We start from the raw sequence: 12,612 nt of genomic DNA, 5'->3' as shown, positions 1-12,612 counted from the left end.
TTCAGAGCGGGACCTGAGGTGAAACTGACTCGTCGTGGGGTGTGAGCATCTCCCAGGCTGGCAGCTCTGTAAAGCCAGGTCTGAAAGCTCTTTGCCTGACGCTGCAGACCCCTGTGCTGTTCACAGGCTGTCATCAGACGATCGACTTAACAAGCACATCACTTCTGCGAGGCAGGCACTGAGCGGGAGACAACTGCTCTCCTGTCTAATCATGTGCCGGGCTGGGCACTGGAGGATGCTATTCCTGGCTCTCCGGTGTGCTCTGCGAGCCGCTGAAGGCTGCCTCTGTCACCGTGCCCACCTGGCAGGCACGTCTCGTGTCTCTATCTGCATAAAATAACTTCAGGATCTTCAAATGAGAGAACTGTGAAGCACTGAGTGCTGCTAATGGGAAGAAGGGCTGAGGCTCTCTGGATTAGTGTGTCCTGCTCTGAGGGTGGTGCTTCAGAGAGGGTATTAAAAGATGCAGGGGGTGGGTGGTGGAATATGAGATGAATTACAAGGTCTGAAAGAAGCAACACCTTTTGAGAGATGGGGGAATGGGGCTGCTCGGCTTGTTAAAGGGCAGGTTCAGGGACGATTTGAGCGTCTAAGCAAGTGATAGTTTGGGGACTCATTCTGTCCCTGCTAAATTAGAGAAGCTGAAACACAGAAAACAATTGCACTGAAGGGTAATGCAGCTAGTGCGGAGGGTAATTAGCTTTGCCTTGTCTCCACAAAGCCTGTGAGTGACCCCCACCACAGGGGTTGCTGCAGGAAGCTCTCCGACAAGGAGAGGACATTATGTCACTCCCGTTAACGATCATTTCAACCATCCATCCACCCTTTCTCCTCACAGCGTTTGCCTATGGCGCAACGGGAGCAGGAAAAACCTACACCATGTTGGGCTCAGAGAAAAGCCCTGGCATCGTGTACCTCACCATGGTGGAACTTTACAAAAGGATTGAGGCCAGAAAGGAGGAGAAGATCTGTGAGATCCTAGTCTCCTACCAGGAGGTACGCGGCAGCTGAGCCCTGTCCCCTCCTGTCTCTGTGTAGGTCGCTGTTGCTAAGATTTGGGGTTGATCCAGACCCTGTAGTGCCACTATCAGGGTACCTGCTGCACTGCCAGTTGTGCCTGGCATCCCCAGGGCAGCCCTAGAGCCCGACTGGAAGCAGGCTTGCCCACCCAGTTCGGTAAACTGGTGCTGCTGGTTTCTCCCATCTGGAGTCAGGGAATTCTCTTCCTTGCCATGGTCCCTGTAGCAATGAGAACTTCCCGGCTGAAAGGGCTTTAGAGGAGCGGTGGCACAGGGACTTGCCAGTCAATCCCTCCTGCCAAGCCATCCTCTGCATTTAGAGTGCTGTCAGCTGTTCTCGGTGCCGTGAGGTCCTGGAGGTGATGTTGGAGCCACTGGGTTGTGTGACTCTGGGGGGGTACAAGGCTCCGCTCTCTGTTTGTCAGCAGGGAACCAAACCCTCAGCCTTACATTAAGTTCCCTGCTCCAGGTGTACAACGAACAGATCCATGACCTGCTGGAGCCCAAGGGCCCTCTGGCCATCTGGGAGGATCCCAAGAAAGGAGTTGTGGTTCAGGGTCTGTCCTTCCACCAGGTGGGTATAAAAATGGGCACAAAGCCTGGGCAATGCTGCACCTATACCAGTTCTGAAAGTGGATGTGTGTCCTGGGGTCACAGGCATGAGTGTGTGTGTGAAGATACCGGGGTGCCATCTGCACGGCTCCCGGCTGACAGCAAACGTGACCCCATGCTGAAACAAGGCCTGCAGAGCTGCAGGATGCTGTCAGCCCGAGTTGCCATGGCTGCTTGGTGTCGTGTTGTCTTGGTGCCTGTTTACGGGGTGTGCTGATACCAGCCCTCTACCCGTTCTCTCCCAGCCCATGTCGGCAGAGCAGCTCCTGGAGACGTTGGCTGCTGGCAACAAAAACCGGGTACAGCATCCCACCGATGCCAATGCCACCGCCTCCCGCTCACACGCCATCTTCCAGGTGAGGGCTGGCGGTTATGACATTGCTTGGGTTTTGTGCTGAAAAGAGGGCTAGGATGCAAGGCTGTGCCAGGACCAGCATTATGGGGTTCCTGCCCCTGCTGCTGGTGTGCCCCGGGGAAAATCAGAGTGGTTGTGGCCGTGAAAAGTGCTATAGGGCTGGGCAGGCCACTAGCCAATGCTGCAGCAGGACAGCACATAGCGGTCATGCTGATGGCCACATCCCCTGGACAGCCCTGTACTCCCAGCTTGATGTTACATCTCCCAAGGGCTGAAATTTCACTTTGTGCTTTTGACTTTTGCTGACTTAGCATGTGGGAGCCATACCTAAAACCTGACCCAGAGCAAAGGGGGCTGACTTGCGCATCCCCCCAGATGCTGCAGGCAGGCTGTCACCTCTGCTGTGTCTCCCTTGGTACCGTGTCAGGAATTATGCTCCCCTGGGGGCTCTGTAAATTTGCTTCCTGGTTTCTCAGTGCTCTGCTATATAAAACTTCCAGTTGATTTCAATTCCAGCCAGGCCCTTCCCCAAATTAGCAGGGCTGTCACGGCTGCATGGGGAGACAGAGGGCTCTGACTGTAATTTTAGTCTGAACCTGGTGCCTTGCCCGTTGCTGCTTGCAGGGGTGAAGTCCAGGTGTCTGGATGCTTTTCCAGCCGGCTTCCCAGCTGGGCTTGTCAGTGGGTGCTGGATTCCTGCCTGCTGCAAATCCATTAGCTGTGCTGGAAATCTGCCCTTCCCACTGCCAGCTCTGGCTCCTGGCAGGCAAACTGCAGTCTCATGAGGACACAGGACCAGTCACTGGCCTCCAGCATCTCCATGGCACCTCCAGTCCATGCAGGAGTTGCTCCTGGGGGGCTGAGGGTGTTATAGGGAAGTAAGGGAAGTGATTGCTTCTCTTGGGAGATCTTTAGGGACGCAGAAGGGGAAGTTATGGAGTGGTACTGCCAGGTGAGTCTCAGTGGCTCTGTTCCTCCTCACCTGCACCAGCTGTGGGAAATGGGCTTGGCACTGAAAGCCCTGGCTGAATGCCTCCCTGGAGGTGCTGCAAGGCTGTGACTGGGGGCTTGCAGCCCCTGTCTGAGGTTTGCTAGCAAAATCCACAATCTAAGTTGGGACTGGGGCTGCCACTGTGCGTGAGCCCTTCCCAGGTCGCGACAGAGCTCTGAGTTAGCGTGTTGCCCTTCAGGGACCTGGCCAGCTGTACCCTGCTCAGTCACCACATGTAGGAGATGCTGATTATTTTCTGTAGCTCTGTGACTTCCTGCAAGATCCCTTCTGTGGCTTTGCTACTCATGTCATCACTGAGGTTTTTGGCTTGTCTTCTCAGTGTGCCAGGTTCCTGTTGTCTTCCTGCCTGATCTCACAGCCCACATGATCCACTTTGCCATCCTGTTATAAACATCAAAACCTTGCCCCGCCGGTGATGCTGCCTCCAGCCAGCAACCACCCCACATGTCTTGTCGAGCTGCAGCCTCACCAACCTCTGTTCTTGCAGATCTGTGTGAAGCAGTGGGATCGCATTTGCGGCCTCACTCGGGATTTTCAAGTGGCCAGGATGAGCTTGGTCGACCTGGCAGGCTCAGAGCGATCTTCGGTCACCGACACCAAGGGAAAGTGGCTCTGGGAGGGCACCAACATCAACCGCTCACTGCTGGCCCTCATCAATTTCATCAATGCATTGGCTGATGGAAAGGTAATATTGTTCCTCCTGTGGCCTTGCCAGGCTCTGGCTCTCTGGAGTGGGTGAATGTGAGTGCTGTCCTTAAGTGGTGGTCCTGCCAGTGTGGTGGGGACAGCAACCTGGGCTGGGCTCTGAGAGGTGCTATGGGATGAGTGTGGCTGTTCCCTTGTGGCACAGGATTCAGAGCTGAGTGCCCAAGGGACAAAAGCTGAGCAGACCCTTGATCTCCTGGTACAGAGCAAGAAAACCCACATCCCGTACCGGAACAGCAAGCTCACGCGCTTGCTGAAGGACTCCATTGGTGGCAACTGCCGTACCACCACGATCACCGCTGTGAGTCCCTGCGTGCTGGCTTATGAGGACACCTACAACACACTCAAGTATGCCAGCCGGGCCAAGGACATCAAGCAGTCGGTGAGAATCTCATGTTGTGGTGGTGATCTGTGTGTTTGGGAGCTTCTGGGGATGGGTGGGCAGGAGCCTGGTGCGTAGTGGTGTAGGTTAGTGGGTGCCTTCCTTATCCAGCTTGAGTTTTCCAGCCCTGGGGGTGTTGCTCGGGGCAGAAAGCAGCTGATGAAGCTGCAGACAGCGGGTGCCTGGTCTTCTGCTAAAGCCTCTCAGCCCAGAGCCCAAAACGACTTGTGACTGCAGCAGCATGTCCCTGAGCACAGGTCATGTCCACCGTAGCCACCTTGGGGCTCTCTGGGGACCCTGGAGTGTGGAGGAGGCTGAGTAGCTGCCCTGCTCCAATGTCAGGAGAGGGGGTATGTGCTGCCCCAGTGCTGCTTTAACCTCTGCCTCATCCCTGTCTCTGCAGCTGAGGAGCAATGTGCTCAGCATAGACTCCCACATCAGTAAAGACGCCGCGATCTGTAAGCGGCTGCAAGCAGAGGCGAGACGCTGGTGGGAGGGCAGGGCTCTGTCTTTAGCTGTGATTTGCTTGGGGTGCAGGCCTCTGAGTTCCTGGGGGTCATGAAACTATCGGAGCAACAGATGGTTCTTCCTTGCAGGCGGCAGATCTGCAGGCAAAGCTTCGTGCCTATAAGGATGCTGCACGGGAGGCAGAGAACCAGGCACCAGCACCACAGGCTTCCCTCAGCTCAAGCCCAGCAAGGCTGTCCAGGTGAGGCTGGTGGGGAGGAAGGACAGAGCTTGGTGTGACCTCCTGGTGTCCCCTGTGTCAAGGAGCCCACAGGGTTTCCATGGGTTGGTTTATATGGCAGCAGGCCGGCTGGCAACAGCTAGGAGTCACCTGTCCCGTAGAGGAAAAAGGATCCTAGGTCAGGAGTCAGCAGGGCTCATTGGGAGAGCTTTAAACTTGAAGGGGGAAGAGAATAAAACCAAGGTCTTTAGAGATGAGCCTGGGGGCAGTATGCCAGGGCTGGAAGGGAGATAGCCCAGCTGAGGTGCATCTACACTAATGCCTGAAGTGTGGGCAACAAACAGAAGGAGCTGGAAGCTGTCGTGCAGTAGGAAGACAGCATAGTCACCGTCACAGAAACATGGTGGGATGATTTGCACAACTGGAATGCTGCAGTGAATGGCTACAAACCCTCCGGAAGGGACAGGCAGGGAAGGAGAAGCAGCAGGGTAGTCAGGGAGCGTTTAGACTGCCTAGAGCTGAATGATGGTGACAGTAGGGTGGAGTGTTTATGGGTAAGAATTAGAGGGAGGGCCAACAAGGTGGATATCCCGGTGCGAGTCTGTTATAGACCACCTGACCAGGATGAAACAGCAGATGAAATATTCTATAAGCAGCTGGAATTCTCACAATTGCTAGCCCTTATTCTTGTGGGGGACTTCAGCTTACTAGATGTCCGCTGGAAACATGTGCTTGGGGATATGGTTTAGTGATGGACTTGGCAGTCCTGGGTTAACAGTTGGACTTGATGATCTCAAAGGTCTTTTCCAACCTAAATGACTCTTCTGGCATCTGTAGGCTGGAGGAAGCTGTCCCAAAGACAGGCTTGGCCCTGGATGATCAGAGGGAGAGTGATGGAGAGGAGCAGCAGGTGAAAGCTGGATGGCCTGTTAAGCTGCGGCTGGAATCGGAGGAGAAAGTGAGAGAAGGGGTGGGCAGCACAGCAGGGCTTGGCGTAATGAACAGGGTCCAGAAGAGGCTGGGGGCGCTCAAATAGCCTTGTAGGGTACACTGGGCGTGCTGGGAGAGGGCAAGAGCTCAGCCAGTCTCTGGGGTCCTGGCTCAGCATGTGCTAGGCTGTGGATTGCTAGCGAAACCTCTTAACTTCCCAGACAACAGAGAGTTTGGGGGCTAAACGCAGCTTAAATATGGGCTAATTGTAGTCTCAATAAGTAAGGATTTTTGGCTGATTGCTCCAGGCTCCAGAGGAAATGCTTCCCAGCAGCCCCAGAGCAACCCACCAGACAGATCTCCAGCTGGAACTGAAGAAACCAAACTGCCTTTTACAGGGGTTGTCTGGCAGCCAGACAGAGATGTGAGTGTCCTCATGCCCTCCCCACATGCTGCTGCTTCTTGTTTGCCTGTGGAGGACGGGTTGTGCACCCCTTTGTTCCACGTAGCCATCCTAGGGATGGTCTAGATGGAGATGGGACCAGGTCTTTGCTTGCAGATGACTGCCTACCCTGTAAAATAAGGCATTTGGCTCCTGGGGATCTAATCCCATGGGATAATCTCTTCTGGAAATGCCAGCAATGAAGGTTTCCAGGCATAACAACTGTGTGAGCCTTAAGTGCATGGTGTTAGTCTTAAAATTACCTCTATGAAGTCTTTCCTCCTGCCTCTGCTCCCCCAGGTCCTGCCCTGGCAGGGTTCCCATGGCACCATCTGCTGATGTCTCTGCCACAAGCATCTTGGCAGAATGAACCTCTTTAGAAAGGTCTCTTGAGGGAGGCTGGCCTTGATCTGTGCCTGGATCTCTGTCTGCCTCTAGCCAAGCCAATGAGTGTGTGAAGAGCCCAGCAAAAAGTCTGTGGATGCCATTTTGTCCCCTGTATGTTCACCTGTTGGTTACAACTCACAGCTCAGATTCTCCAGTAAGATTTACAGCTTGCGTATCTCACAGCTTCAAATTTTGCCTCTTTCCCTCTGCTAATGGGCTTTGCCCCACACAAGGAGGTGTCTTGGAGGTGATGCTGATGGTGCTGAGGCTCTGGTGCCACCAGCCCAAGCTCACCTGCTAACTGTTTCTTGGTCTGTCTCGGTCCCAGGCTTGTAGCTGCCATCCTGAGCGTTGCCTGAAAGCAATATTCAGTCTTGAAGGCTGCCAGCCTCCTTACTCCTGACATGGTCTCTGAATTTGAGGAACTGGAGCACCTGGTCCATCAAGAGGCTGGTGTAAGCCTGGAGCAAGGCACATCTCTGAACAGATCCACAGAAGTCAGCACAGCCACCTCAGTCCAGAGGGTGCAGCAGGGCTGTAATGGTGAGGATTTGGATTTGAGGCAGTCAGTGCTGTCCCCTCTCCTTTGTCTCAGTGTGCACTGGGGGAGCTGGTGCAGGGGGACAACTCCCAGCCATGGGTACAGGGCAGGGAGATGAGTTTCTCCTGACGTGGCACCCAGTGGGTTATGCCAAGAGCGGCTCCAGCCTCGCTTTGTAGCACGGCCAGCATCTCCGGCAGCCCGAGGCACGGCAGGGTGCATGAGCAGCTCTTGTCTCCAGGGAGCTCAGCATGTGTGTGCAAGTCAGCTTAAATGTGAGTGAGTGATATCTCTGCACCAGGAGACCAAAGCAGCAGTTTTGATCCAATTTTTTTTTCTCATCTTGTTTACTCCTCTGGTACGTTTGCCCGAATCAGCCTGGCTGTAGCCTCCCAGCTGGGAGCCTGTGTCTGTCCAGAGCTGAGCTCTTCTTCCTCATCCTCAGTACCAATGCATGAACCTGATAGCAAAGCTGTGGGTTCTGCAGACCCCGTTGTCTGGGAACACACCAGCCATTGCCACAGGGCGCTCGCGTTGGGACCAGCCTGGTGCCTTTAGGCTGACAGGGTGCAGGATTATTTGTGCTAGCTCTTTTCCTCTGGGTTTAACGTGGTTTGATGGAAACACCCGCTGGCAAATGGCTGCTGTAGGGCTTGCTGGGCAGGTCTCTGTGGAGCTGTGATGGGGGTGCAGAGAGGGACGCCCCAGGGTTTGGAGGTGCCTGGGAGCTGCAGACAGGGAGGTGACTTTTTATCTCTGCTCTTCTAGCTGAGATGTCTTTTGCTGTGCCCAGTACCCCTGTGAGGAGTGCCACCCTACAATGCTTGGAGCAGGTTGCTCCACTCTCCCGTCCCACACCAATGGCTCCCAGCCCGACGAAGAAGAGGAGGAGGTCTGAGGTGAACAGTGCTTCCCAAGTGGGAGCTCCCTGCAGCCTCAAAACGCAGACGAAACTCCAGCGGAGATGTGGGAAAGAAGCAGAGACTCCCAGGGTGACACCAAGCCCAGGCACCCTCTGCCTCAAAGCAGCAGCCCAGGCACCCCCTGTCTCCCCTGTGTCATCGTGTTGCACCCCCGGAACCTCCCTGCTGACAGCCACCAAAAGATGTGTGCCCCTGATGGTGTCAGCTGCCCAAAACGGCTGCACCCAGCCTGCCCTGCCTGTCCACAACCTGAATGTGACTTTTGATATTTACGAGGACAGCAGCTCACCTGGCGCAGACAAGCCGGTTGCCTTCAACCCATCTGAGTTCTCTGTTTGGGAGAGCATCCAGAACATTCTAAACAAGCAGAACAGCGTCTTTGTGGCCAAGTAAGTGCTGCCTTTGTTTTGGTGATCCCTTCTCCATGGTCTTGCTGTTTGAGTGAATCCTTTGTGGATCACTGCAGCTCTGCTGAGAAGGGGGACTGGGCAGAAGACACTGCCTGTCCACAGGCTGAGCCAGCGGGCCAAGCTTGTGTGCGGATTGCTTGCAAGATACAAAAAGCATTCCAAGAAAATCTATTCCTCCTTGTCCTTTTCCCTTTGGACATGGGGATGGTTCTGTTCTGGAGCCCTAAGTGCTTGTTGGGAAGCAGGTGGGGCATCGCTTCTCCTCCCAGAGAGGCTGGAGCCAGGGTTGGGACTGCATAGCGTGGAGTTTTTCAGGTTTTCTCTTAACTGCTCATGTTTTGAAGAGGCTCTGGCTTTTACAGAGCTGCATGAGTTTGTGACCATCCAAAACCAGGGATCAGTATGCACTTGATAATGCAGGACACCCTTAGGTCTCGGCATGTCCTCCTATAGCTGTAGGAAATCATTCCTATGGAGGGTAAACTGGGTGAGCAGAGGTACCAGGGACTGGCCTGATGACCTCTGGGAGCAGCAGTACCTGGTGGTTGCCACCTACTGTGTGGATCTCCTGAGGATTCATCCCTGTTTGAATAATTTTCCCCGACAGCACTGGGCAGGCTTCCTGTGACTTGTGTTGGCCTGGTTGCTTCTGAGCCTCATGGGAGCAAGTAGTCAGGATCCAGCCCTGGCAATAACACTCTTTTCCTTGGCTACAGAACCTGCATCCCATTGTCTGTCATCAGGGGTTCCTCCATCCCCAAGCCCTCCTCTGTCTCCAGAGTACCCGCACAGAAGCGAAAGAGAGTGGAGAGGTGAGGCATCCACTAGCACCCTGTGCCCCAGAGCACTCTGTGCTGGCAGCTCCTGCCTGTGCTCCCCTCCGGAGCTCCAGCTCCCATCCCTGCCTGCATTTGCTCCACATCTTCTGTGATATCTTGGGACGATGGGGGGGCTCTGCTCTGAGCCTCGGGGGTTTAAAATGGCCTTTTTCTCTTCCACAGCACTGCTTCCCCCTCCCTGGGTGTGCTCCAGAGCCACATCAGCCAACTTCTGAGCAGCAGCCAGAGATCTCGGCAGCCCTCCTGCATCCCTGGTGAGACCTTTTCCCCTCTGCACCTGGCCAGGAGCCTGGGGAGCTACTCTTTCAGTTGCACAAGGCTGTGGGAGTGATCCCTGCCTCTGGGCAGGCAGCAAAGTGGTGCTGTGCTTGCCTCATTCTAGTTCGGGGGGGTGGGGTGGGGGGTGTGTGTGTGCAGGTTCCTGGGGATCAGGATGTTTGGTGCTGGTGGAAGATGCTGTTGGAGGTTTGCTGCTTCCTGGCTGCAGCCACAACCGCGGGGAAGGGCAGTGGGTGCTCGGAGAGGGGCAGAAAGGAGGAGAGAGCCGGCAGCACTTAGATCTCTGTCAAGAGGGGACCTGGGTTTGCTGCTTTTACTGAGGAGTTGCCTCATCCACTTCTCTTTCCATCCTCAGAACCTCGTTCAAGTGCCATTGCTTGGAAGGGCAGCAAGGAGACCAGTAAAAAGCCTGTGGCTCTTGGCAGCGCCTGCCCTCGTCCCACCCCCCAGCCAATGAAGCTCTTATGCTGATGGCTCCACCATCCCGGATCCTTCCCAAAGTCCAAACCCTGGTGCCAAACTTCTTCCTTTCTCTGAGAGCTCTATCTCCTCCTTCCTGCAGCCCCATAATGATCCCCTCCAGCCTTTCTTCTAGCCCTAGTCATCCCCTGCTGCCTCCTGCCCAGGCTCCTGGTTGTGTCCCCCGCCTCGACGCAGCCCCGTGTGTTTTTGCAGCAGATGGATTATTGCTGTTCCCTCTCAGCCCCTCTCAAATCTGTGCTAGGGTGTCGAGTACTAACAGATGGGTGATGCTAAGAAATAACATGTGCTTTTAATAAATCCCTTCATTTCAAACGAGAGGGGCGAGGGGAGATGTGTTCCTCTTGCTTTGCGCCTCCCCCTCCTATGGGGAGCTGGGGTTGGGTAGTGGCTTCCGTCTGAGCCGGCCTGGAAAAGGCCCTTGCTCCTGGGGGTGGGCTCCATCGTGGCTTTCCCCCCCCATCTCCCATCATCATGGGAGCCCTGTGCATGTGCCTGCCCCCTTTGCTCTGCCTGGATGGGGGTCTGGGCTGCTTGCTTAGTGTCCCAGAGGGCAGGCAAGGGGCCTTGGAGGCTGCCTCCCCTCCTTGCTCCTGCCCCCCCCTTGACATTGATGGGGGAAACTTTCTGTGCTGTTTCTCCCCTGCTAAAACCCCATTGCTGCTGCCCCTGTCTCCTTGTGCTCCTGGGATCCTCAGTTCAGCTGCCTGTGAGGTCCTGGGGCAGAGAGCTCCAAGCATCCCTACCTGGGGACCACAGCTGTGCCCTGACCCCCCCTGGCCCCCTTTCCTGCCATGCCAGGGCACATCTGGGCGCTGACACACCTGGCTGCCTGCACCAGCTCCTGGTAGCCATCCCTAGAGGTGACCAAGTGTGGCAGTAGCAGGATAAGGATTGTGGACCCAGCTCTGAGCATGCTGCTGTCCCATAGGGACTGGGGTCATTGGCTCCTTCTGTCCTACTTTCCTGCCTGGCCTTTGCCTTCTCAGAGGCTGGAAGCTTCTAATTAAAACTTCCAGCCTGCTCCCAGTTCGTTTGTCTCATTAAGAGGGGGGAGAGCCCAGCTCTGCCTCCTCGCAGCCGCTGGGAGTGACAGCTTTCCATGCTTTGATCCTGGCTGCGTAGGAGCTGGGAGAAAAATCTCTGGGGAGCGGTGTGGGGGCTTGCCGAGGACCCTGAGGCCCCTGCACTCCTGCTGTGTCTCCCTGCCCTATGAGGCCTGTGCACCCCCAGGGGACTTTAGAAAGCCTGTAGGGATGGAGGTTCCCCTGCCACCGTGGGCTGTCATGGGTCCCCAGGGAGGTCACTGTGCTGGCAGGCTGGGGCTGCCAGGCAGCACATATGGGGTATGTAGGTGCCCCAAACCCGGCGTTTCTGTGAGCAAAACCCCTGCCCCTCACTGGTGACACCGGCCCAGGACAGCTGGAAGGGCACGGGGCTGGCTGGAGACAAGGAGCTATTGGCCATTGGAAGAGGATGTGGCAGCAAGAGGTTGTCCCCAAGCACTGCCTCAGTGCTAGCAGTGCCATCGGTATGACTCCCCAGAGCGGCTCTGGGTCCCCACAGAGCGCACCCATGGGCGGCATAGCTGTTGCCACAACCCTCCCTGTTGGTGGCTCAGCGATGGTGGCCACGGTGCGGGTCCTGGCTGCCTGTCCCTGTCCCGGAGCGGGCAGGGAGCCTTTCCCGGCCATAGGCTGCCACCTAGCTGGCGGCTGGTGAGACCTGTCCCCATCCACGGGCCTGCAGCATCCCCAGGGACCCCTGTCCCCCAGCTTCCCCCCACCTGCCTCTCAGGGCACGCAGCCAGGTGCCACCGTGTGCCCCCTGTGCCCCTGGCCCCCCAAAACACCACTGTCCCTATGTGTAGGCTGTCCCCAAGGCCTGCCCATGCCCCCTTTTTGGCCATGACACTGTGGCTCGGGGCGGGGGGGGGGACGACAGGGCTGGTGGTGGCCCTGTGCCCATCACCGCTGCCCCTGGATCCGTCCCCTCTGCTTCCCGGCAGCGCCGTGCCCTGGCACAAAGGCTCCCCACGGCTGTGCCGGACCGCGCCGGCTCCAGCCCCGCACAAAGCCCCTTTCAGCTGCCCAGGGAAAGCCCCTGGCACCCAGCCTCCACCCAGGAGAGGGTCTCAACCCTCGCCCACCTCCCCACCATGAGCCATCGAGGAGGGCAAAAGACTCCTCAGGCTCGGTGCATGCGTGAGCAGTGACATGGCCACACACATGCGGCTGTGGCAGAATCAGACCCCACCTGGATCTGGGAAGGGGACCTGGTGTCCTGAGTCCCAGCCAGGCTCCAGCAGGAGCCTTTTACAGACCCGCTGGTGTGGAAAGGATTTTGGAGGCTTCAGCCACTTAATTAGCAGCCTGCCTTAATTAGCAGCCCGCCTGTGCTGCCAGAACGCCTGCAAAGTGTCTCGGCCCACTGGGGAGATGGGGCTTTGGTGGCTGGTGCTGAGCGGCTTGTAGCGGGGCTTGTCCTGGGGGGGACGTGACACGGGGAACGTGGGCGTGTGCACACATGTGTGTGTGCGCGTATGTGGCCGTGCCTGTGTAGGCATAGCAGGATGGCCGTGCATGTCGTGTCTACATGGAAGGGTAGA

The 12,612-nt window shown here is 56.4% G+C and overlaps 1 protein-coding gene across 1 annotated transcript; it reads left to right on the top strand.

Moving 5' to 3' along the window:
• The first annotated feature begins 783 nt into the window (after positions 1-783).
• On the top strand, positions 784-9,995 carry KIF18B (kinesin family member 18B). The gene is given in 15 exon segments (XM_027816368.2): positions 784-996; positions 1,489-1,593; positions 1,877-1,987; positions 3,486-3,683; positions 3,909-4,085; positions 4,489-4,563; positions 4,682-4,745; positions 4,835-4,877; positions 5,611-5,731; positions 6,012-6,127; positions 6,861-7,075; positions 7,842-8,385; positions 9,123-9,218; positions 9,408-9,499; positions 9,880-9,995. Coding segments are annotated over 15 exon segments (2,286 nt in total).
• Positions 9,996-12,612: the final 2,617 nt, after the last annotated feature.

This window comes from Falco cherrug, chromosome 20, assembly GCF_023634085.1.
Source record: "Falco cherrug isolate bFalChe1 chromosome 20, bFalChe1.pri, whole genome shotgun sequence".
In the NCBI taxonomy this organism is placed as follows: domain Eukaryota; kingdom Metazoa; phylum Chordata; class Aves; order Falconiformes; family Falconidae; genus Falco; species Falco cherrug.
The sequence above is the reverse complement of the archived record's forward strand: the minus strand, read 5'-3'. Positions and strand labels throughout refer to the sequence as shown.